Source organism: Medicago sativa, chromosome 8 (genome assembly GCF_051527215.1).
Source record: "Medicago sativa cultivar Bolivia chromosome 8, Bolivia_mono, whole genome shotgun sequence".
NCBI classification, from domain to species: Eukaryota; Viridiplantae; Streptophyta; class Magnoliopsida; order Fabales; family Fabaceae; genus Medicago; species Medicago sativa.
The window spans coordinates 84,290,329-84,317,213 of record NC_140756.1 but is presented as its reverse complement, the minus strand read 5'-3'; the positions used below and the strand labels follow the sequence as shown (position 1 = coordinate 84,317,213).

The window sequence follows — 26,885 nt, the reverse complement described above, 5'->3', positions numbered from 1 at the left end:
GCATCCATCCAAACCTATGAATGGTCTACAACCAGCCTTAAAACCCTTCTTGCATGCATCAAGACAAACGTAGAACGTCCGAAATTGGGGTGGAGAATTAGGAATAGGTATGGTATCTATCTTTAATGTTGATTCCAGGTTGCTCCTCTCTAACTCTTTGGCATAGTCCCATACTAGGCCATATTGCTCCTTTTCGAACCCTCAACCACTTCTCTAGCTTCCCTTAATGACCTTGTTATTTTTGAGTCGAAAGAATCACATTAAAAGCCGGCTTGAAGTGATCATATACCTCTTTATGTGAGATAGTTGGCTGAACTCTAACTTTTTCCACTAACATCTTAACCACCCATCTTCTATTTGCCGCCGATATGTAAGAATCCCCGCCGCAAGTATGTTCTTCATGGTATGTCCGAGATACGAAAGCTTTTTCTTCGATCATTCTGCGGCGGTATATTTCCCAGCGACATCCGTTAACATCCCGCTTGCACTTAGCCCTCGCTCTATATGACTCATCTTTTACCCGGCGTATATCCGCGCCTTTCCGTATTGTGTAGTCCCTAACAGCTTCTTTAAAAAGAGCCAATGATGCAAATTCCATACCCGCTTCCAAAACAACATCACCAAATGATGCACCTTCGTTGAACCGAGGGAAATTGGCCTTTTTAGTACCGTCACCATCGAATCCGTACTTATTGGAGACTTCAAAGCACTTCGAATGATATGAATCATCGCCTTCACTTTCACCTTCCCTTCTACCTTGCATAATACCACTTCCACTTCCACTATCTTGATAATAACTCTCTCTATGACATGGTGCATCTCTAAACTCAACATGGTAATCCTCGTAACCACTATCCGAATCACTATCACTTGGTGATAACACAGACCTCTTCCTTCGAATAACCCTTTTCACCTTTTTTTCCCTTCCGTTGTTTAACCTCCTTTCTCATCTTCGAAAGCTCCTCATTCAAAGTTTGCTCTTGTTGGATTAATTCATCAGCACATGGAAAATCATTTGGATTTTGATTTTGTCCCGCACCTTCTTGCCTTGCTTGAGACTCTTGACCAGATACATCTTTTGGCTCTAAATTAACTCTTGTTTATGTACGTTTTTCAACTTCCCTAACAAGTCCTTCGACAAATTCCATGTCGGCATTCTTCACCGGCTCTTTGGATACTTCACATGCACTTATCCGAGTTTCAGCCAACTTCATTGCTTCTTCAATCTCTAACCTTTCGGCTTCGGTGATATGCTCCACCTCTACACACTCCATAACATAATGTGTAACGTATACGTCAACACAATTTCGATTTCGCTTTGCGGCGTCAACCATGTTGATTACGTCACTATCAACGTACAATGGCCTCAACCCCAAATCATAATCTTCGCCAAATTCTGCCCTCATCCACTGCAAACCCTCAACATTCCCATAATTACCACCTTTGCACCCATTTTTTTAAGATCGAGTATGCAAACGAGGTGCGGGTCTACATCCCACACACGTCTTTGATTCCCCGTATATTCACGGTTACCTCTTCCATTTCTTACAAACCTCCCTCCATGATACATGACAAGTGATATGTCCCCATTCATCCTATACATCCGGAAAAATAACATTGAATCGAATAATAACAACTTAACCCTAAAAAACAAACATCAGATAAACATGCAAAATCAAAGAAATTAATAACATTCAAATACTATAATATCACATATAAACAATAATAGGATGATTAAAATGGTAAAAGAGATCATTTACATATCAACCTTATTTGTCAAAAAAATCTAATCTTTAACATGCAAACTCATTCAAATGGTAAGATTAAGATATAAAACGATAAGATTTTCACCATTTTAGTAGTTTTTTTTTTAGAGCAAAAACGAGCAACAACGTTTAGAACTTAAGAGAACTGTACCTTTCGTACGTGTTGCCTTACGGTGACGGAATGACGACGGTGACACGAGCAAGAACAAACGCGAGCAACCGCAGTGTTACACGACGGCGACGAGCATAACGGCAACGATTACGGTGGTTCCGTGACTTTTGGTGTACACGGTTGAAAGGGAGAAAGTAATGGTCCACTTGTAACTAAGGTTATTTTGGAATGAAGAGGGTGAAATTAGGGATGTAATTGGGGGGAAAATAATAAAAAAGTATTAAAAGTAACTTTGCACATTCAGTCATTTACCCCCCCCGGCAAGTCACGACACATCGGCATCAAATAGCCACATCATCACCTTTAACAGAACCGGTTAACGGAAGGACGAAATTGATCGACGTTAATCAATTTCGGGGGTAATTGATATTTCGTTAACTACGGGGGGTAATTGACGCCCCTTGCAATTTCGGGGGTATTTGACTCTTCACTCAAAAAATGCCATATTGGGTGAAGAGTCATTGCTTACTAAAAAAAGTTACACAAGTTCAGGGCATAGCAAAAACAACAAAGATTTTATGTTAAAATTTTACACATCTGCATTCCCTTTTCTCAACTTAAGTTTGCATAGTCGTATTGGTAAGAAATACCAGAGGAACCAGTCTTCAAAAACTACATTAAAAGTGTGTGTTATAGCTTTGCATACATGCTTTATAGAAACTATGACTTTCAAATTGAAAAAAGGAACATGTGTTTATAAAAATTGAATCATGGTTTACATTTTTGAACTGTACAGGTTTCAACCGAATTGCATTTGTGTGAACCGAACTATGAACCAAACTGAGCTGAACTGAACTGCTATTCGTATGAACCAAACCCAACTGTTTTTTGGTATTGAATTGATTTTAAATAGTGCAAAATCTGACTCTTTGGCTTTTAACTAGTTAAAAAACCAGGTTTTTTAAAATTCTGAACTGTTTTTTAACTATTCAAAATAAAAAAAATTAGTTGATAGGCTATATTGTCAAATGCAAGACCTGTGTTTTGACCTGTTTAATAATCTGGTTATTAACTGGTATGTACCTAATTGACATGTTTATTGTAAAATATTAGTGAAGTGAACAAAAATTAGTGGAAGTAATTTCAACGCCTTGTTTGTGTTTATACCACAAAGGAAGAAGTGACTAACCAGTAATTACACCAGGCCATCCTCCAAAAAACTAATGCAAGATTAAATTAATGTCAGAATGGATACCACGTTTGTATTCCACTTAAATTACGAGTCTTTGATCAAACTTAAATGAATGGTTGAGATTTGGTGTCAACGAATCCGTTAACATCCAGTGTCAATGGATCCTAACTCATTAATGAAATGTCATAATCATACTCCTTTTAAAAAAAAAACTATCTTAGTAAGTCCCCTGAAAAAAATCTTAGTAAGTTTAAATGTTCTAATAAATCTGCAACGAAAAAAAAAATGTTCTAATAAATATTCAACAAAAATAGAGCAGCAGTTCAGAACGTGTGGACCTGACATTTTTGTTTGTTTGACCTTGAAGATATTTGTTTTGTTAACTGCATTTCCCTCCAGCACATAAGACGTAATACTATATCAAAGAAGTCTTTGTTCACAAAATATCACGAAACACGTTACCGTTTAAATAAAGCAATATTAATACGTAATGTAATCGTGATCATTTCTATCTTTGACTTTGAACATTTTTTATATTTTTATACACATGCATGTGTTTTCATATTAAACATTTCTATCTGTAACAAAAAAAAAAAAAATATTGAACATTTCTATCGTTTCATATTTTTATACACATGTGTTGAACTTGTGAAGGAAGAGTACCATTACCAAATAAGGATCTCTATTAATACAACGCATCATCCTACAAAGAAAAATTAAGCAAACCAAAACGCAAAAGAAACAACAGCAGGAGCTGAGGAGAAAGGCACATACATGATGGAGACGAAGAATCTCCCTGAAGAATTGATAATCCAAATCCTGTTGAAATTGCCAGTTAAGTCTCTTAAAGAGCATATTGATAAAGATATTTTTTTTTTCCAAAATCAAAAGAGCGATTGGTCCAAAAAATAAAGGATTTCTAACTAGCTTGTTGTCCTAGAACAATTAGATGGAACAAGCGAGCGGAGATAGTTCGGGATTTAATCCCATAGAAATGAAAAATCTTTCGTCAGTAAATTCAATGGTATAAATTTTATCTCGATGATATAAAATCGGATCAATATCATGAATAACAATATCTGAGCTATCAAATCAATTCGTTTCAAGTGCGTTTGTAAGTCTTGGTTTTCTATTATCTTTGATCCCCGCTTTGCCAATTCACATTTTCAACTTAACACCGCAACACTAACTCATAGAATTGCGACCGTTACAAATTCAGCTCATGAAATTAGATATATAGATTTAGAAGCATCTTTCATCGATGTTCCTGCATCCTTGAACATTAACTTTTTGCAACCCCTGGTCTTATATTCAATTTCAAGGTTCATGTAGAGGGTTCATACTTTTGCATACTCGCTCAAACATCTACATATGGAATCCATCCACCGGACTTCACAAACAAATACCTTTCTCCCCTATTGCTTCCAATTTAGAATATTTCTACGGTTTTGGGTATGACAGGTTAACAGATGATTACTTGATGGTTTTAATGTCCTACGATGCAAGTAAAACCTTAGCTACTGTTTCATCACATTTGGAATTTTTCTCGTTGAGAGATAATACATGGAAAGAAATTAAGGGTACTCACTTCCCTTATAGCAATCCCATTCTGTATCAGCCCAAAGCAGGGTTGCTCTTTAACGAGGCTATTCATTGGTTGGCTTATCATAATGATTTGCATCAGTATGTTGTTGTTGCCTTTGATTTAATGAAAAGGAAACTTTGCAATATGTATTTGCCAGATGAGTTTGACAATATACTTGACTATTCTGGTTTGTGGGTATTTGGGGAATTTCTCAGTTTTTCGTCTAATAATTTTGATAATCATACGGTTGAAATATGGGTGATGAAAGAATACAAAGTGCATTCATCTTGGACAAAGACTCATGTTCTGTCCATTGATGCCAATGTTAATGAGTCTCTTTCTTTTTCCCCATTGTGCTGTGCAAAAAGTGGTGATATTATTGGAACATGCGGTGGTATTGGATTGGTGAAGTACAATGACAAAGGACAGCTACTAGAGCATTGCTCTTACCGTAACGATTCACGTGAATCCCAAGTGGCTATGTATTAAGAGTCTCTGCTCTCCCTCCCTGGTGAAAGTGAACAAGCTTAAGAAGAATGAGGTTGTGAAATATTCCCCTTCATCATTTTCTTGATATTTATATTGTATTATGAACTCTTGGGTGGCTGCATTTGTAGGGTACCATGTGTTTGAATGCATTTGTAATATAGGTTAGTATGTCACATGAGCTAATCTAATATGTCTTGAAATGTTTATTGGTCAATTGTTCGTAATTTTTTTTATTGGAAATGTTGACAGCTTTGTTTGTGTGATTCACTGTTATTTATGCATGTGCAACTGGATTGGGTTCTAATGTATGTTCTGGTCGTTGCTTGAAATTGTTTTATATTGTAATTTAGTTGATGAATTTATGCATGTTGATCAAGATCAAAATCACAATTACACTACTCTTACTTAAAGCACTTAATTAGAAATTTGATCATGTCCATCTATGTATTTGAAGGTTTTGTTCTCTAATTCAGCGGACTCTATTAACTTTGGCCCTTGCCATTTCTCTGTTTCAAACCAGGAGAAAAAACTAATTCCAAATTAATGAGCTACATATGAACAATGAAATGAACTTTTAAGACTTTAGATCATAAGCATCAAAATCAAATCACCCTATGAACCTAAATAGTGCTACTACACTTCTATTGGTTACTGTATTTGAACACACCTAGGAACTGAACAAATCTGCATGTAAGTTATTCTTTATCAATTCAAACAGCTCTTACGTGCAAACAAGCTCACTCTTCTGAATTAACCATGTTTCAGCTGGAGCTTTTCAACATATTTTTTTATTTTATGTCCAAAGAAGTATTACTATTTTCAGTTTGAGAGTTAGTTTGGCCTGGTTTTTATTGGTTTGATCTAAATGGAGACTTCAAAATTATAATTCCTATTTTACAGCTTTGATTCTTTTTTCCTGTATAAAATACAATTGCAGCAAGAGCCAGAAAGTAATGTACTTAACAATACAGGAAAATTATAAGTAATTTATTTCTTGTACAAATGAATCTGGAAAATTAATGAATATATTGTTGAGTTGAGCTAGTCGTCCATTCTTAGATCTTTAAAGGTATATATGTTTTCTGCTTTGTTTTTCATCATCCAAATTGCCAGCTCCACTGTGATACTAGCTTCTTTAATAAAATTTTCGATTCATGAGAACTCATGTATTTGAAAACATTTGTTGCTAGTCCAGCCATCACTTGTATCTTGTTTTCTTCTGACATGATTACTTGAAGTATCTGCAGGGTTGAAAAATGTCAAAATGATTATTAAGATTGTGTTTAAAAAATTATAACAATGGTCAGAAAAACACTCACTATACTATAGGTGTATTATCTGTTGCTCCTCTTAGTTGGTGGAACTATTATGATCCACTATAGTTGCATAAACTTCTTAGAGTTCTAGCTGCATTGACGTGAAGCAATGGATCTTTCGATGCTTCTACAAGCCATTCCAGTAATTTGAGGTTTTAAATTTCATGACAGTTACTCTTTTTTTAATGCAAGCAATAGGTATTACTAGAAGAAATAGGGAAAATCCCAAATTAGAGTAGAACTCCTAGAGTATTCGAGAGACTCTAGACAGGCCCAATGCCAAAAGGCCCCTAGTCTATACAAAATGGCAAGATGATTCTCTCTAATCCTCATCTCTATTTATTGGCCTAACTACCTCTCAACACACACATTAACTAATTAACTAACTTACTAACTAACTAACAAGTAACAACTTCTTAACTAACAAATAACAATAACAAACCTATCACATTGCTAAGGCCTCACCAGCAGCAGCTGTTACATTTGCATATTTCTGATCTTTTAGTATGCCGTGTTTGAAAAAATATGTTGAACAATTCTTGAAGTACTCCACCTGCAGCCCCAATTTTCTCTGCTGCATCACTTTCTAATGCTAGGCTGGTTTCCAATTATGAACCAAACTGAGCTGAACTGAGTATGAATCAAACCCAACTGTTTTTTTGGTGTTGAATTGATTTTAAATTGTTCAAAATCTGCCTCTTTGGCTTTTAACTAGTTAAAAAATCTGGTTTTTGAAAGTTGTGATTTGACCTGTTTAATAATCTGGTTTTTGATAGTTGATATATAGCTTATACTGTCAAAAGCAAAACCTGTGATTTGACCTGTTTAATAATCTGGTTATGAACTGGTATGTACCGAATTGACATGTTTAATATAAAATATTAGTGAAATGAACAAAGATTAGAGGAAGTAATTTCAGTGCCTTGTTTGTGTTTATACCACAAAGTGACTAACCAGTATATATCTATGTGTGCGCGTGTGTGTGTTAGAACACATGTATATGGCAGTGAAATCAAAGCAGGGAAACTCTCAAATCTGAAATCAAAGCAGAAAATATATTGACATGGCAGGGATCCTTTGGTGTTGTTCATATAGAGGCTATGGTCCTTGTCATGAGTTTCTCAACCAAACTAAAATGTGTTCAAGATGTAATAGACTTGTGATTTTTCTGATATCAAAACAAAACTCATGTAAATCAGACACACGGCAATAAATAATCCACGGACACAGAATCAGCATTATAGCAAAATCGTGACTTGCACAATGAAAAGATGGTTTGTTAACATAATGAATGAATAAAAATACACTACAGGAAAACTAGATATTTCCGTCCAGATTTTCTGAGAACCTAGCGAACCCGGAACGTGCTTTGATCTGACTGTTGCAGGGCGCCAATTTCAATGTTATTTCCGAGGAACTTTCTGAGGAATTTGTCCACAGAATATTTGAAAATATGACCGTTGTAGTTGAGTGTGTTTTCGAGGCAGATTCCCGAGGAAAGTGTCTTTCCAATGTGTAATAAGCTGACCGTTGAAGACATTACAGTGTGATACTATGTTGATAGATGTCATTTGTTAAAGGGACTTATATTGTTGGATGGAGTTTGGAGCTAGTATAAATTTATTTTAACTGAGGCGCTTCTATAAGCTAGAGGTTAACCGAAACTAGACCAAAAAATTTCCATTGGAAAAGAACAAATATTGCTTTTATTAGATAATAAATAATTCAGAATATAACGAAATCAAATTGTAACACATGAATCCTTAAAATAAGACTTGTTATGTTCTCATATCACATTTATTTTGTTGTAAACAATAACAGCGTCGAATGAGTGAGATTTTTACATCCTCCACTCTAGGAGCTCTTCGTCCAACAAGATTTCTCACTTAACATATTTAACAAACCAATCCAGCAAGATTTGATGGGCCTCTTCTGCAGCCTTCACAGCTTCTGGATCTTCAGTGTCATACCTTATAGTCCAGCCATGCGAGACATTAGGAAATATTTTTACAAAACTATCAACCTGCACAAACAAAACGATACATGAGTGATATATCTTAAAATACATGACAGATTTGTGAATATATGCACATTCAATAACACCAACATAATGAGTAAATTCTCACGTAAGTCTGGTAAGTATCACTCTTTCTTCTATTTAGTCTCTAAAGTATATGAAAGTAATAAATAACTTGTAAAGCTTAACTAGTCCCTAAAGCTAGAGGGAATAGTTATAAAACAGGTGGTGGTGATGGTTGCAATCTATTTGCCACATTATCACTTCACAGATAGTATCAACTAAAGGTATGGACTAGTATTAATGTTCAAATTGGATTAAGTATGACCTAAGTGCTTAAAAAATTTGTATAAGGAAAATAGATTTAAGCCACACACAGAGAGAAATGTATATATGTATGTGTAATGGTAAATAACCACAAAAGGAAAGAAGATTCACTGACATCAGGTTTAGCAGCCAAGACTTGTTCAAATTGTTTAATGACCTCTGGAGGAGTAATTGGATCAAGCTCAGCTCCAAGTATAGCAATTGGAATATTAACACCTGAAAGGAAGACTAATAAGTAATTGCTAGAATATGGACACTGTTAAATTATATTATACAATTTGGGTTGTATCTTGGAGCAATTTAGAATATTCTAGCTTGTCTTTTAGGATTATGTCATTTTTCTCTATATTTCATTCTGTTTCCTTATACAATTACCGACGACTAATATTTAAAAAAAAATCGAGGAAATGGGAAATTATAATTAATTAAAGTGACACTAATAACCATTTTACAATCGTCCCTGTTGGAATTTTAACTTTTCCCCGTTATAAAGTCAAACTTTTATCATTAAGCTAACACATCTTATGGACGACTGACAAAGAATATTATTTGCCTTTGAATAAGGAAAATATTTGTTTTAATAAGCAGTAGGTAAACACTCCATGTCAGGATGCAGACAATAAGACTAAAATTGATGGCATGGTGATAGACAAGAAGCTGCAGCATGGCTTTAGTAATATTTTTTTATTAGAAGATGCTGAAACTCCTAATTGAAGAATATGCAAATTAAGAAATAATAATCCAAACATTGAAAATCCATACCATTGATGTCCTCTACTGTGATAGATGATGGATGTGCCAACACAACAGCTTGAATGAGTTTGGATTTCCCAAGTTCACACACAGTCTTAGCTGATAGAAAGAAGAAAACAGTACTTTCTGAGTTTATAGCATATTTTAGTTGTATTTAAACTTATAATACCAATATTATGCCTAAGACGAGCGAAAACTGCTATATACACAGAGGAGGGTAAGAAAACCAAACAAATGAAAGACACTCACCACCCCAACAATAACCAGCAGCTCCAATAGCAGAAACACCTTTACATTTTAAGGCTTCAATTATAGGTTGTGAAGCTTCAAAACCTTTGTCCTATAAATGTAATATATGCAAGCACCAGAAAATTATGTATTACAATCAATAGACAAGTCACGATTTTTGTACAGCCGAATTGAAACAATCCATGATGTTCAATATACAAATGCAAACCACCTATAAATGTGGCAAGTGTAATAACATTACACAAGGCAAACATCGTAGTGTGCATTTGGTTAAAACTATTTCTGCCGCTGTCATGCATTCACATGCCTTTTTAACTTCAAAATAAGAAGCTGGTCTTTCTAGCTTTGAAAAAACGCACATTTACAAGTTTTCCACCACAAAAAAGTCACTTAATCATAACCGCGGATCAGAGTTATGAAAGCTCTACTAAGGATAGCAAAAATTGGAATTCAATATAAACACAGTATTTTCTTATTTAAAAAGAATCATTAACAACCAAGTACTGTCATTAGAAAAGTACTAACCGGTTCATGGTCTTTCATCCAAATAGGTAAAGGCCTGTCAACACAGTCATCATCATAGGGATCGCCGTAGAAGTAGTCAGGAACTACCACATAATATCCAGCTGCCGCAACCTTGTCTGCAAGATTCCTTCACAAACAGATCAACAAAATATAAACCAGCAGAACAAATGCATTTAGCAAAACAAAAAGAGAGTTGATATAGACCAAATAAAAAGAATGACATATAAAGTCATGAATCATAAAAAAAGCATACCTTATAAAAAATTGGTTCAAGTTTTACTAAATTAGAAACAGATAAAAGGTGAGAATTAGTTATCTTACCTTATAATTGGAGCTTCATATCCTACAAAACAAATAAAGCATGTGAAGTTAATAAAAGGTATATTGATTAAAGGCAAAAACTGTTAAACTATGAAGTAGATGCATTCAGTACATGAGCAGCAAAAACAAAAGCAATAAATTAGTACCATAGATATCAGAAACAAAGAGAATGGCTTTGGTGGAAAGAGGAGAGCCAGTGAGATAAGCATCAAGACCACCAATTTTTTTCAACATGGCCAGCTCCACTAAAAGAGTTCAGAATTGGTGGGTTAGAGCAGCATGCATGACCTGACATTTTTGTTTCTTTGACCTTTTGTTTTGCTGTCTGCACTTCCCTCCAATACTCAACACTCTCATTTCTATTTATAACTAGATTAGATGTAGGAAATAATGTACTCTCCTTTCAAAATACATGTCGCAATTTTGCAATGTGTACTATTCATACGACTTACTTTAACTATACTTTTTAACTAATATATAAATCCAAATATTAGCATGTAAGGTATTGTTTGATTTGTCTCGATAAATATATTCAAAATATTTAATTTTTATAATTTTTTACTTTAGATAATTAAAGATATTAACGGTCAAAATTGTGCGTTGGCATGTATAAAGTGGTTGACTGTGACATGTATTTTGAAATGGAGAGAGTAATTTTTATTTTAATATAGAAATTGATTGCTAACAAATGCAAATAAGAAAATGCTAACAAATTTGAAGTTGTTGGCATGACTCTATCATTATAAATATACAAATTCTTAAACTTTTTTTAAGGATCATCTCAATAATATATGTCAATCATTCAATTATAAATATACAAATTCCCAATTTCTTTTAAGGATCACTCCACTTAGACAAAAGCTATAGTCAAACGTAATTTATTTTATTTTATTTGTCAATTTTGTCTTTCAACAACTTTGAGAGCAAAATCAAAATAATTCTATAATAACTAATTGTTTTTATACCAGCAAACAAGACAAAAATTATAGTAAAACAAAAATTTAGCATTTTACTATTATTTTTTTTTTACAGCGTTTTACTATTATGTTTGAACACGCATACACCCAATTTTACACATTAAAAAGAAAAAAATCAATAGAATGATGCAATAAATGTGATATGTTAGTAATATGATAGAAATACGAAGATAACGAGAAAACAAGATACAAGAAACTCTTTAATTTAATACTCGGTAAATTAATAAACTCTTTAAAATAATAAATTTGTCCGGTCCCGACTTGGGCCAATGTAAAAAATTGAAAAACTCGATAAAATAATAAGATAATAATTTTTCGGGAGATCCCTTTATAATTTTCGGTCCCAAGAAAATCATAAATTAATAATTCATAGAAACTGAGAAAAAATATATTAAGAATACATTAAACATATTTGTTCCTCTTGTTTACATTTACCGTACTTCAAAAGTCATTATTGATTTCCAATGCATATGAACACCGTAGTTACTAATTTACGTTGAGTCTCAAGGTTCGCTACAACGTAATTCTAAGAGGCATAGACTAATTTGCCTTTTTGTTTGGTATGTACAAGATAATTACTTAAAAACTCTTTAAATTAATAATTATTAATTTATCGATAAATTAATAACTCTCTAAATTAATAAATTTCTCCGGTCCCGACATTATTAATTTATAGAGTTTTAACTCGTATTAGATAGGTGTTTGAGAGTTAAGGGTGTTTAAGAGCTCATTTTTTAATCCCTAAAAAAAAAAACTCATTTTTTAAGAAATAGGAGAAAGAAAAGGTGTATAAGAGCTATTTTCTAAATATATGTCGCTTTTTAAGAAATTTTTGTTTCATTTTACACGTTATTTTAATAGTTTAAGATTACACTTTATCTATTTTACCCTTGTTTCTTTATGACTTATATTTCAGATTTTCTATAAAATAATTATTCTCGCAAGTAATTTTTGTTGAAAAGAATTTAGGGGATTCATGCAACTCTCCTAAGTAATGAATGTTTTTAGACATTTTTATTTGCTTAAAAACAAAGAAGAAAGTTTAAATTTGACAAGTAAAATCAATGACTTGACCAAAAAAAGAAACAATGAATTCAAAACGTTTAACTGCAAAGACAAAATATTTTCGAGTGCAAGCAATTGAAAAAAAGAAGCAAATCGTTTTCAACTACAGTAGTATTTGCATTGAAAATGATTTTTATTTTATAGTATTTGCATTGAAAATGATTTTTATTTTATTTTGAAAAATTTATTGAAAGTAACGGATGAGAGGATTATGAGAAGTGGAGAAAATCGAAGACATACTAGAGAAAATATTTATTTACATTTCTCTCCCGTTTCATATTAAATTTTAAACTACCGCGCCTTCTCTTGTGTTAAACATTTAAGTCCATTTTAATATAATCAAATTTCTAATGTATATTTCTTCTGTATTTTTTATTCGAAATATTTGCAACAAATAGTTTTAAACTTTATTATAAACTATGAAGCAATAACAAATAAAATAAAAAACTTTGACAAATTACTAAAGCCGATAAAAAATACTATTTGTTAAAGGAGGAAAAAAAAAAAAGAGAAGGGCGTATGCATAAATCTTGTGCCTCAACTGCGCCGCGGAGAAAAATAATACTATATATGTTTATCTCCATCTTTCTTTCACTTATTTTTTATCTTCTGCAACTTAAACATTTTTCAAAAATAATCCAATTTTGATGTCTAAGAATCATTTCTCCCCCTATATTGTCCACTTTTAATGCCAACGGTAATCAACAATGCATGTCCCTCGATACAGGTAGCAATCTCAATAAAGGATGTAGAAATAATTCACATGGAAGATTTTCATTAAACAATGCTTTTCACTTTACATGCTTAGCAAACCATTCTAGTAAAATTTGATGGGACTCATCTGCAGCTTTTACAGCCATTGCATCTTCAATGTTGTACCTGATAGTCCAGCCATGTGAAACTTGTGGAAATAGCTTTACATAACAATCATCCTGAAAGAACAAATTAGTTCATCAGCCATACCTCAATGCAGAAAGAGAATGTGAAAAGTTATGCAAAGCTTTAGGGCACATTAAAGTTGCTCTAAACTAATTTTGAAAGAACGATGTTAATGTTGTACGATTTTGTCGGAAAACATAAAGATTTACGTGATTCGACATTTGTTTGCCTACGTCCGAAGAAACACTAAAAAAAAGCACTCATATCCATTATTATAAATATATTCTACAAATTACTAATTACTATATTCTACTAATTACTAACATATTATCATTGAGATGTTACAAAGATGAAGGAGAGGATCATACTACCCCAAGTTCAGTAGTTAGGAGTTGCTCAAACTGTTTGAGGAGTTCTGGAGGACAATATTTGTCAATCTCAGCTCCAAGTACTGCAGTTGGAATACTAACCCCTGAAATTAACACCAAATGTTAACTACTAAGCTATGTCCATATAACTTACCACTGTAGCATTATGGTCTTTCAGAATTGATATAAAATGAATTAGTCCTCATCAAAACACGAAAAAATGAGTGTGCTTCCAAAATTAGCAAATGGTTTTTCCTCCTAATTTAGAGTCGGGATAGACCAAGCCGACTGACACGGGTTGTCTAGCCTACGTCAAGGTCACGAGAAAGGCGATGATATACACTGGTGGACATAAGACCTTTTGCAAAACATGTATGATTTTAAGAAGGCATAGAAGAAGAAAAAATCGTGATTCATGAATCGTTAAGTAATGCCAATAAACACATAACATATATACACACACACACATGTATAACTTCTTACCCTTGATGTCATCCAAGGTGATAAATGAAGGGTGTAGTAGCACAGCAGCTTGGATTAATCTAGACTTGGCAAGTTCTACCACAACCTTGGCTTATATGTTAAAGGGAAATATCAACACCAATCAATGAACTGAGTAATTAAGCAATATATTTATGATTGTAAGTTCATTTATCTATTTGTCTTATCAAATCCATGTATATGACAAAAAGCATATATTTGATGAATCAAATATGCTATTTAAACAAACAAAATAACAAATTAAATAGGATGAAAATAAGCAGGAATCAGGAACTCACCACCCCAACAAAAAGAGGCAGCTCCTATAGACAAAACACCTTTGTGTTTCAAAGCTTCAATTACTGGTTTTGCATCTTCAAAAGCTTCATTCTATTAACAGAACATTACTATTAGCATATCAGATGATGCATTACAATTTACATTTTCAAAATATTTGTTCGGTGAAAGTCATACTAATTAATCATCAAATACCAATACTAATGTCATAAAGGTAGGTAGCTAGCGAACATAAATTTCTAGAAAATCATCGATCAGAAATGCTCAAATATCATATTCAAATTTCTAACAAGCACACAATTAATCTTCTGAAGTAAAAGAACTCACTGGTGGATGATCTGTTAACCAAACAGGTAAAGGTCTGTTAGCATTTTCTGAAGTGAAGGGATCTCCGTATAAAAATCCGGAACCACTACATAGTACCCTGCAGCTGCAACCTTGTCTGCAAGTTTTCTTTTAAACAAAAAAGGGCCCAAATTTTGCATCACAACTAATATAAGCACAAATGAATCATTTTACAAAACTTTACTTGGAAAACAAAATTTATACTTGGGAAGAAAATATTAAAATCATCCATACCTTAGGTTCGGAGCTTCGAATCCTATACAATAAGTTGAACATATGCAGTTAAAAATGCGATACTGCTTGCTAGTTTTGTATCAATAACTTTAACGAAACAACATCCAAAAACAGAATCACATATTCACACTGCATCACAATGATAGACAGAAGAAAATAACATGATGTTGACTACATATTGTACATAAACAAAAGTATAAACAAAAACATTAAAGTGCTAAAAGAGGAAGAGTTTTAAGGTACCAAAAACTTCAGAAACCATAAGAACGGCTAGGTTAGAGTCAGAGGGACCAGTGACATAGGTGTCTAAACCTCCAAGTTTTTCAACATGGCCGACTCCAGAGTTTGGATTGAGGATTGGTGCATTTGAGCAGCACTCAGGACCTGACATTTTTCTTCTGTAACTGTAATCTCTTCACTGCATGGCCTCATTTTCTGTCTTCCAATGTACAAATAAACCATCAACTAAGATGTTGTTCATTAGATTAAGATTTAATTGCAAGACTTTCTGGGTTTAGTGCTTATTTAATATTTGGGAGGGGGGGGGGGGGGGGGGGGGGGGCTAAAGTAAAATCATCTTTAGAGAAAGAAAATAATTAATTAATAATCTTCATTTTTTAACATGCGTAATCACTTACGTCCTGGTGATTGCTTGGCAAACACGGTCAAACTGATCATTGTTTATTCTATCTCCTACTAGTCAATGTATATTTTTTCCAATGAGAACGAGAACATACTATTATGGCTTTTAACCATAAGAGTAAATTACACTCCCGTCACCTCAAAGATACTTGAATTACACCCTCCCCTCTTATGTTAAAATATACACTCCTCTCTTGAAAAGTAAAGTTGATACTCCCCTCCCTTTTGAGATGCTTGAATTTCAACACCCTCCCTTAATAATTAAACATACACTACACTTTAATCTATTTTAACATAAATAAACATTTTTATAATAGATACTAATTTTGAATCACGATTTAAAAAACATAAATTCATTTTTTTATAATTTATATGTCAATTATAATTAAATTTAAATATTTTTTTATTAATTTTATAATTTGGAGTATAAAATTCACATTTAAATAAGCATTACTTAATTGACTTTAGTTATTTTTCACATATTTTAATTTTGTTTTGGGTTGTTTCATATTTTATAATAGGATTTTAAACTACATGTTTATGAAATTGTGACTAAAAAATAGCGAAAAATATTTATTCAAATTTTGATTATATTAAAATGAACCCGTAATACTATTTTTCTTCAAAGAGTGTTAGGCTATATTTATTTTTGCTAGATTATTAGAAATAAAAAGAAATATTGAGTGAGTAAAGCGTAGATTTTAACATAAGAGAGGAGGGGAATGTAATTCAAGCTTCTCTCAAGGGAGGGAGTGAAATATTTTCTAATATGTTTTGAATAAGAAGGGAGGGAAGTGTATATTTTAACATAAGAGGGGAGGGGAGTGTAATTCAAGCATCTTTGAGGGGAGGGGAGTGTAATTTACTCTAACAATAATTGCAACGAATAAAAACAACAAAACCCGTTGACACAAGAACACAAGCAAACCAAACCAGGAGTAATAAAGAAGAGAGAAGGAAACCAACGGGGGTTTGGTCTAGCGAAAAAAGCTAGACTCTCACAACGTGACAAGACAAACTAAAGGAAAGAATTTGGTATGTGAGATGTCTCGAAGAAGATTACCTCCAATGGAAAGAATTTATGGAAAACCAAAAAACGGAAGAGAATGTAGAAGATAACTCTACGAATTTATGTGAGAGAAAACGCAGAACAATTTCATTATAATGAAGAACAATACAAGATAAGTCTATGTTTTCCCTTGGCCCCTTGCAATACCCCTAGTGAGAACCAGTTACAAGAATCCCCAAGTCTATCTCACAATCTCCCTAATTTTCTATCCACAATGTAGAAGTTTAAATGAAAATGGCTCACACTTTGGTTCGTCATGATTTTCTTACATATAGAGATACACTATGATTTTTCAACTGAAACTGAATTCTGTTAGATCGTTATGGCCATTAATTTAAATATCAAATTGTAACTGAATTAATAGCTAACTGTACCATCCAAAAGCTACATTCCGCTTCTGAGAACTTGGTTCAAAGATAATAGAAGATTTAATACAACTTGGGGCACTTTAACAAAAATGGAACTCGCAAAGGTAGTGTCCATTCGAGTCAATTGAAGTATTTTATTTTTCATAACAAATATGCAATGGATACCAAAAATATTAATTTAAAACAATAACTAGTTAAATGATACCAGTCATTTATCAGCATTAGCTATTTTAATTCCACCAAATGTACTGAATGTTTTTTGGTCACTAAACAAATGCAATGCTGCAAACAATTGTGGTAATTGGGTGGCGTTCACAGACACAGAAGGAAAAACCTGTGTTTATCTGTGACAACTGAGGAATAATACTTCTGTCAAAAGAAAAAACACACACACACACAATGCTAGACAACATATACATTATAGTACTAAACAATTTCAGAGATATATTCGGAAAAGTCAATGCAATGAAAACATCTAGTGGTTGATCAAATTGGTTTTGTTTACCACTCTGTTTCCTACGATTGATCACAACGAAACAAAGTGTACTATAGCTGTGGGGTGAAAACAAACAGAGTTCCTTTCATTCAGCATAGCATAAACCACATATTTAAAGACAAAAGTCTTAAAGTATGGTTTCTTAATATTTCAAACTGTTTCAAATCACAACTGTCCACAGGAAGAAACATTGTATTATATTTTTACACATACGCTGAATCTATCTATATGTGTCCGACACACAATAATACATCATTTATTATATTGTAAACTGAAGCTATGTGGAATGAGTAGCATGTTGCATGGTTCACTACACACGTGGATACAGAGGATATCAACTGACAAATATTTCTCACTTGAGATGTTTAGCAAACCAGTCCAGTAAGTCTTGATGTGCCTCATCTGCAGTTTTCACAGCTTCTGCATCTTCCGGGCTGTATCTCACAGTCCAGCCATGGGAAACTTTAGGAAATATTTTCACAAAACTTGGCTGCACGACAAAAATAGGTTCATGAGTTACTAGTGTTTAAAAAGGTGAAAAGGATAAGTTAAACAATTTGACTAATTATATATTCTTGTAACCAACAATGCGTGTGTTTAGCTTCTTCCAAAAAAAAAAAAAAAATATGTGTGTGCATGTATGCATGCGTGTGAACCAAAAAAAGATAAGATTAGAATATCAAAAGATGGCATGCGTGTGAACCAAAAAAAGATAAGATTAGAATATCAAAAGATGGCAGATAACCACAAACGAAAGAGAAAATTAATCTGACCGCAGATTTAGCACTAAGGATTTCTTCAAACTGTTTCACAAGCTCTGGAGGAGAAAGTCTGTCAATCTCAGCTCCAAGTATAGAAAATGGAATGTCAACACCTGAATAAGAACAATAATTAACTGTTAGAATATGAACATCTCGGCAGTTAAGAAATATGTTTCTACTACTTTGCTTCGTCTTTATTCAATCATTGCAAAGTGAAAAATGACTCGAGTTTACATGAAAAAAGCTCCAAGTAATCAATTAATACCGAGTTACCGACATAAGTTAGATAAACTGTAACAAAAGACGCAAAGACAATGGGAAAAGGAAAAGAAATGTCAACGTAAACTACCTATGTAGCATGTAATTAGCCTCTAGAAGCATAAGTTAAATGCCCAGTCCATTAAACTGCATCTTATACAATAAGCAACAAACAAATTCCTAATTTTTGCACTAGTATATAATCAATTGTATATTAATTTAACATATAAATAAATATAACCAATCATGAGGCAGCTAAGTACAAATATTAAGCTGCTATTTCAAGCACAGTCCATTGTGTTTGAAATACCTCTGCTGTATGTTACAATTAAATGCATATTTTTGGTTTAGCTAAATTTTTATACAAAAAAAAAAAAAAAAAAAAAAAAAAATCAGCTAAAACATCTCTCTACAGTATTTTTAAAATTAGTTAATCTGAACATGCACTAAATTAAATGATTATGATACTCCCTCCGTTCTAGATTAACCGAGCCATTTACTCATTTCACACATATTAAGAAAAATGTATAAATGAAGGAGAGAGAAAAATAGTTTTAAGTGCTCTTGTTAAGTATTGGTGCATTTTCTACTATAATAAGTGCAAAGTGGAATATATTGAATTGGGACTGATGAAAGTAGTATTAATTAATGTTGTATTGAAAAGTGAAATGGGTCAACTTTTTTGGGACAATATTTTTTTGCAAATGGCTCAGTTATTATGGGACGGAGGGAGTAATTAATGCCAATAGAATATGTAAGGTACTAGTACAAATAATAGGCAACTATGGTGTAGATCAGCATGAGAAAATATGATCGTTTTGGAAGACATTAGCCTGACGATAAATATGGTCATTAAGGAAGTGCAGTATGCCTATTACTTGAAAACATACAAGCATGTTGTATGCTTAAATTGATTGTAATTACAACTGGTAAGCTTCTTTTTTAACAAGTCACAACATAAATTTAGTAGTTACTTTCAGCAGAAGATTTTAGAGACATTCTCCATACAAACAATACGCAAATTAAGAAGAAAAAATACATACCCTTTATGTCGTCCACAGAAACAAATGATGGATGCAACAGCACCGCAGCTTGGATAAGTCTGGATTTTGCTAGTTCAGTAACAACCTTAGCTGATACAAAAAGTAAATATAGTACATTCTGTGAGTTCAATTTTTAGCCTAGTTGCATTTCAAACATTAAATCTGACTGATAAGTAAACCTATGACGAGCTCAAATATTTTCGTACAGAAAAGGTGTGGGATGCATAAGAAATAAGTAGAGGTGTGGGATGCATAAGAAATAAGTAGAGTATTAGCACTCACCACCCCAACAAAATCCAGCAGCCCCGACAGATGAAACACCTTTACTTTTTATGGCTTCAATTATGGGTTTTGCATCTTCAAAACCTTTGTCCTGTTAATATAATAATAGGTATGCATCAGAGAATGGCACAATTTGTACATTTAGTTTGAGACAATTTGTGATGTTCAATCAACCGATCAAAACCACCAATAAAGGTGGGAGGACAATGGCTGAAGCGATAAAAAAAAATACTAAGACAAGACATCTGAATTTAGTGATTCACATTCCAAAATTAAAGTTTCAGTAAGTATACAAAAACTGGATTCAATTTATTAGAAAAAAACAAAAATATTTTCTCTTTTACTTATCAAAGGAAAAAAATCATAAACAACCAAGAATTGTTAAATAAGAACTAACCGTTCCATGATCTTTTATCCAAATAGGCAAGGGCCTATCAGGGTTCTCGGGATTGTAGGGTTCACCATTAAGGAAGTCGGGAACAACCACATAATAACCAGCAGCTGCAACTTTGTCTGCAAGCTTCCTTCAAAGCAGTGAACAAACAATATTACTTATCATGTGAACACATTACAATGGACACAAATCACAATATAGAGAGAGTAGAATGAAACATGTAGATTGTATTGGTAATTTGGTACTATAATCATATACCAACAACATGAGAAATTATAAGCGAAAAGGTAAATATTACCAATAAACCAAATAATTCTACGACAAATGCATTGCCTATAAATTAAAAATCTAGTCAAAATCTAACATATTATGTACAGCAGCATGCAGCATTACTTTCTTGACCGACTTTATAAATTACAATTATATGTCCCTTCTAGTTTTTTTAAGAAAATAAATGATCATTTAGTAATGAGAAATTGGATTAGAGAGAACATGGAAAAAAGAAAAAAAAAGCAGTGCTCACATAAGCAGGCACTAGAATTCAAGAAACCTAACAGGAAAAAGTAAAAAAAAAAAAAAAAAACTCCATTTATCCCTTGCAATAACAAGGTACATGCAAATAAACACCAAAAATGACTAAATTTGATACAGAAAATAGACATCAGAATTAGCTATACCTTAAATTTGGCGCTTCATATCCTGCAAGACAAATTAAGCATATGCAGTTAGTAGAAGGTTTTGGTCAGTATACCCAAATGCTGATTTTTGTTACTTTCAGATGAACATGAAATTCATAGCCACAAAAAGTACAAATTAAAAAATAAATATCAAGAATATAAATGCAGTATGAGGGCCTGTTTGGATTGGCTTATTTTTGAGCTTATGAAAAATAGCTTATGCAAATAAATAAACTTATATGTTAATTCATATGTTCTCACTAACGGAAATTGTATTTATATAAGCTATTTTTTTATAAACTACCTTGACAAGCTTATGAATAGTACATAAAAACTTATTTATTTGCATAAGCTAAAAAATTAGTCAATCCAAAGGGACCCTGTATCATATTATCATTATCAACTCTAGTGGTGGTAATAAATCATAAAGAAATGATTTTTTGTACAACCAAATTTGGAGAACTTTGGCAACAAATTTTTAAGTGTTTAACAAGATTCAAATAGGTGATTAATTACTTTAAGTGGATGGTTAGTAGATATACTAAAAATGTGTTGAAAGTCAATAACCATGAACTATGAAACACATGCACTCCTCGGATTAACTGTGTCCTAGTGTTTTACATGCGTCGGCGTCCGGTGTCGTCGGTGTGTGGTGTCCGGTGTCCGTGCTTCATAGACCACGAACTTGGACCTAGTTAACCATAATTTTTAAGTCTTTAAGATAGATTTGAACACGTTAAAATTGTGGTTGATGGTGTCAAAACTTGTAGTTAATAAAGTAAAATGAATGGTTAATGAGTTTTGACACTTGATATACACAGTAATCATCTACTATTGAAGAGAATTAAGCACTTAATTAAGCAAAAAAAAAGGTGAATAAAAATGGAAAAAATTAGAGAAGAGAAGAGAAGAGAAGGTACCATAAACATCAGAGACAAGAAGAACAGCGGATTTGGAATTAGGAGAACCGACGATGTAGGCATTGAGAGCACCAAGCTTTTCAACGTGACCAGATCCTGCATTCGGATTCAGTGTTGGTGGGTTTGCGCAACATTCTGCTCCCGACATTCTTTCTTTCTTTTTGTTCCAGGGAGGTAAGGTTCTGGCTACTACTACACGTATCTATAATATCGAATTAACGTCAGTTTTGAGATTCATACTTCTAAAGCCTTTCAACTTTTTGCAAAAAGAATAAACAACGGAATCTTTCATTCATTAAAATAATTTCAATTGTGTAAAAAAAATTAAATTTTTTGTAAAATGTATAAATTGAATTGTGATTTCCTATAATAATTAAAATTTATTTTTTTAATATTTTCTTTTATCCATCATACTCGTTGAATTTTTTAAAATAACCGTTCATTTTAATAAAAATTCATTTTTTTAGATTGTATTTATTTTCTAAAATAATTTGATAAATAAAAATTACGAAAATTACTTTTTTATTAATAACGCTCGATCTTTAAAAAATATTCTTTTAATCCATTGTGATTAAGATCTTTGGCCTTAAGAATTGCTCCAAAACCCTTTTTTATAAAATTGACTATCTTCCAAATATACGACTTCAATTATAGAATCTGATTCTTTCTCAATTTGTTTTTAATTATTAGACCATTTACAATGGTAACCAACATTCAACACCCTTCAACACCCACTTTTTCAATTCCCAACACTCCACATCATCTTCTCTCTTAATTCAACACTCATTCAACTTTAACCACTCCATGGTTTTTTTCATTCAACACTCTACCCCACCACCTTTTATTTCTTATTCTTATTTAATTTTATATTTTTGTTTTTATAATTACATAAAATTACAATTATCGATTATAATTAAATTAAAATAAAGAAACACTTAACATTTTTTGTAAAAACAAAATTTATTTAAATAATTTATTTTTATTTTCTTAACTTAAAATGCAATACAACAAACTAAGCACGCAACACACAAATAACTTAAAATGCAAGAAAAAAAAGCACACAACACACAAGCAATTTATTTAGTACGATACAAATCATCTTCAATCACGAAACATTCCAAACTTTGTCCATATGTGCTTCACTAGATCCGCTTGCAATTCGTGATGAACATTTGGATCACGCAACTCGGATCTAGCACGCACATGATTTGCAAAAGTGGGTAACACCTCGGTTGAGTATGGTTGCGGTGTACTAGATCCACTTCCCTCGATTGCTCAAAATCGGTCCAACGTTGAGCATATGTATCTCGTTCATCCTCAACAATCATATTATGTAATATGATGCATGACCTCATGATGATACCCAAATCGGCTATGTCCCACAAGCGAGCTGGTTCACGGATGATTTTAAATCGAGCTTGAAGCACTCCAAAAGCACGTTCGATGTCCTTCCTACGGCTCTCCTGTTGTTTTGCAAATAACTTATCGGGTTCACTTTGAGGAAGTCTAATCGATTTGACGAAAGTTGGATAAGAAGGGTAGATACCATCGGCTAGATAGTATGCCATATTATAGGGACGTTGATTCACAAAGAAATTCACCCTTGGAGCCTTACCTGTTCCACATCATCAAACACGGTGACCGGTCTAGAACGTTGATATCGTTCAATGTTCCTGGACATCCAAAAGGCATGCCGGATCCATAGATCATGAGATGCAACCGCTTCAAGAATAAGCTGTTGTGGTTCCACTTATCCCCCTAGTAAATTGACCTTCCCATGCTTTAGGACAATTTTTCCACTCCTGCATGCGATCAATACTCCCGATCATCCCCGGAACCCCCGCATTTCACTAACATGTAGTATTCTTTGAAGGTCATCTTCGGTTGGTGCTCTCGGTACACCTTTGCCTCATACAATCGTATGATTCCTTCTGAGAATCTACGTAAGCACTCCAATGCTTTGTAGTACCTCCTATTTTGATGTATTCATCGACCGCATCTTTGCCACACCATATGCTAACATTCGCATTGCGGTTGTACATTTTGCTAAGGGTGATATACCTTCTTTGTCGGTGGCATCAACTCATTTGGGTGAAGTAGTTATCACTACTTGAAAGGTCTCCAACGATTCAAAGGAAAACGTGTTTTTGCATCCGAACCGACGACGAAACATTGCATCGTCATATGTAGGCTCATTGGCAAAGTAGTCGTCAATGAGTCTTTGGTTTGCCTGTTGAATGATCTCTATTTAAATATTTTCTACTACGAGATCCACTACCTTCCTCTATTTGTTTTCGACGCTGAATAAATCGGTTGACGATATAAGTGTCTTGACATCACGGTTTTTGAAGTAGGCCGTGAAATCATAAGGATCCATTGATAATTTTTGGTGATATTGGAAGTAGATATGAATAAGATTTGTGATATTGGAAGTAGATCTAAATGCAATTTGCGATATTGGAAGTAAATATGATAATTTTTTGTGATATTGGAAGTAGATGCGAGTCCCTATATATAGAATATGTGTGGTGGAGAGTGATGATAATTAAAGTCACGTATGCAATACCATGGGCTGTGATGCATAGTATGTGTAAAACAAGTAGTTTGGAATACCATGGGGTTTGTGAAATTAAATTCAAGCTTGCGAGGCTTTCTCGGACTTTCTCGACTTTTGTGTGTGTTTGTAATTTTATTTGGCGAGCATGTATATTTAAGTATTTAATTTTTTTTTCCATGTTCAACATATCAAATGGCGCCATTTGTTGTTTTTTTTTACTATTTTTTTGTTTGCCATGTGAAATGGCGATCATAATATTTGTTTTTTTTTTTAGATTTTTTTTTGCATGCCAATGGAAATGGCGAGCATCTATTTCTTTTTTTTTTTTAATTTTTTTTTGCATGGCAATGGAAATGGCGAGCATCTATTTCTTTTTTTTTTAATTTTTTTTTGCATGGCAATGGAAATGGCGAGCATCTATTTCTTTTTTTTTTTAAATTTTTTTTTGCATGCCAATGGAAATGGCGAGCATCTATTTTTTTTTTTTTTAATTTTTTTGCATGCCAATGGAAATGGCGAGCATCTATTTGTTTTTTTTTTAATTTTGTTTTTGCATGCATGTGAAATGGCGAGCATACTATTTGGTTTTTTTTAGTATTTTTTTTTGCTTGCCCTTTGAAATGGCGAGCAAAATACCATATTTATTGAAATGAATATGAGAGGTCTAAAAAAACGTGGTTGATCCACTACTTCCCGAGATCTCTTAGATCCACTACTTCCCGAGCCAACACTTCCTCCTACTTGACTAACATAACGTGGTTGATCACGGAGAGCGCGCCATTCTTCCTTTAAAGTAACCGAACATTCTTCCCACATGCATATAATTCCTGGGCTTTTGCCTCCACATCATCTTCCGACCAACCGCTTCCTTGCAAACGCTTAGCGGCATCATAAGCACCAACCCATTTATTTATTACTTTGTTCATGTAATTAAAACGGTTTCGACATGCAACTAGATCACGGGGAGAATCAAATGAGCAATACTCATTACAATACTCGGCAATTTTACCCCAATATGTTTCTCCTCTCTGGTTTCTCCCAACAACACTCGCTTGTTCCATATTTAATCCATGCACTAATTAGCACCAAATTTTGTTGAGTGTTCCATGCCGGTTCCTTACTTTTCTTGCTCTTAGGAGTTGAATCTTCGGTGCCTTCATCGGCAATCGTCATGCCACCGGGAGTTATTTGTGTTGAAAATTCGGGATATTGAGATGCACTACCACCGGGAAAATTTTCATTCTCCATTGGCATATAACCATGAAACGGGGGTGTTTGAGATGGATATCTCATCATCGATCCATAATATCCATGAAAGTTTGGAGCAGAGGATGATTTGGTTGAAATTTGGTGTAAAACCAAAATTAGGTACGTTTTGAGGTACGTTTTGAGGTATGTTTTGAGGACGTTGGTTGAAAAATAGATTTGGATTTGGATGATTGTTGGGATTTTCGTAGTTAAATGGGAAATTAGAATAATTTTGGCTGTTGAAAGGGTTATTATTGGGATCCATTTCACAAAAAGAAGATTAAAACTTCACTTAGTTTGCTAATAGAAAGATAATAATGAGATGAAGATAGTGAAAAACTTGGTTTTTTCGTGTCCAAATCAAATGAACCAAGTCTCTATTTATAGAGGAAAAAAAATCATGAATTTTGGTATTTTTTTTTTTTAATAATTATTTTTCACCGAAATAATTGATTTACAAAATTAAAATCATAAAATCTGCGTGACCAAATCGGAGAGCGTGACACGTACGGGCTTATCCAAAAAGCAATCCCTCTCTCTTCTGGTCCGCAGCTCACCACGCTGTTCTTTGTCAGGCGCGTGTCTTTGCACGCGCCCGTTCGGTCCAATAGCAAGCCGCCACGTGGCATTACGTGGCAGATTAATTGGTGTTGAATCTGTTCATCCTCTCTCTCATGCAGCGCCTCATTCAACACACATTCAACATGGCATTGCAGTGGTTTTGGTTGTTGACTGTCAGATTAAACAATGCCATTGCACATAGTCTTACATGGAAGGCCTAAGCCTCTAATGATCCTCTAAATTTATCAATTTGTGTTTAGTTGACTAAATGGATATTTTTAATATGATAGGTTTTTTTTTTTTTTAACACAA

At 33.3% G+C, this 26,885-nt stretch overlaps 1 protein-coding gene and 5 pseudogenes across 3 annotated transcripts; 1 reads left to right on the top strand and 5 right to left on the bottom strand.

Annotated features, from left to right (window-relative positions):
• Positions 1–330: 330 nt before the first annotated feature.
• On the bottom strand, positions 331–1,603 carry LOC146902438 (uncharacterized; annotated as a pseudogene).
• A 2,112-nt stretch (positions 1,604–3,715) lies between these two features.
• On the top strand, positions 3,716–5,333 carry LOC146902437 (F-box/kelch-repeat protein At3g06240-like; annotated as a pseudogene).
• A 2,810-nt stretch (positions 5,334–8,143) lies between these two features.
• Positions 8,144–10,989, bottom strand: LOC146902436 (endo-1,3;1,4-beta-D-glucanase-like; annotated as a pseudogene). Its single transcript, XR_015022870.1, has 7 exons — positions 10,799–10,989; positions 10,653–10,674; positions 10,332–10,458; positions 9,807–9,897; positions 9,567–9,656; positions 8,920–9,020; positions 8,144–8,483 (listed from the first exon to the last, which is right to left on the bottom strand). The product of XR_015022870.1 is annotated as an endo-1,3;1,4-beta-D-glucanase-like (transcript).
• A 2,235-nt stretch (positions 10,990–13,224) lies between these two features.
• On the bottom strand, positions 13,225–15,828 carry LOC146902435 (endo-1,3;1,4-beta-D-glucanase-like; annotated as a pseudogene). The gene is made up of 7 exons (XR_015022869.1): positions 15,541–15,828; positions 15,298–15,319; positions 15,046–15,171; positions 14,721–14,811; positions 14,425–14,514; positions 13,945–14,045; positions 13,225–13,626 (listed from the first exon to the last, which is right to left on the bottom strand). The product of XR_015022869.1 is annotated as an endo-1,3;1,4-beta-D-glucanase-like (transcript).
• Positions 15,829–17,936: 2,108 nt separating this feature from the next.
• LOC146902434 (endo-1,3;1,4-beta-D-glucanase-like) lies at positions 17,937–22,547 on the bottom strand. Its single transcript, XM_085735774.1, has 7 exons — positions 22,208–22,547; positions 21,288–21,309; positions 20,614–20,740; positions 20,217–20,307; positions 19,935–20,024; positions 18,646–18,746; positions 17,937–18,362 (listed from the first exon to the last, which is right to left on the bottom strand). The coding sequence occupies exons 1-7, from the start codon at positions 22,353–22,355 to the stop codon at positions 18,225–18,227; spliced, it is 717 nt and encodes a 238-aa protein (XP_085591900.1). The 5' UTR covers positions 22,356–22,547; the 3' UTR covers positions 17,937–18,224.
• Positions 22,548–23,179: 632 nt separating this feature from the next.
• LOC146902433 (uncharacterized) lies at positions 23,180–26,060 on the bottom strand (annotated as a pseudogene).
• Between the last annotated feature and the right edge of the window lie 825 nt (positions 26,061–26,885).

Excerpts from the sequence above, each read along its gene's own strand:
- LOC146902434 (XM_085735774.1), bottom strand. The coding sequence starts at position 22,355 with ATGTCGGGAGCAGAATGTTGCGCAAACCCACCAACACTGAATCCGAAT. Across the intron at positions 20,308-20,613 it reads GGATAAAAGATCATGGAACG|GACAAAGGTTTTGAAGATGC; the intron begins GTTAGTTCTTAT and ends TTATATTAACAG. Across the intron at positions 18,363-18,645 it reads TCCTTAGTGCTAAATCTGCG|CCAAGTTTTGTGAAAATATT; the intron begins GTCAGATTAATT and ends TTTGTCGTGCAG.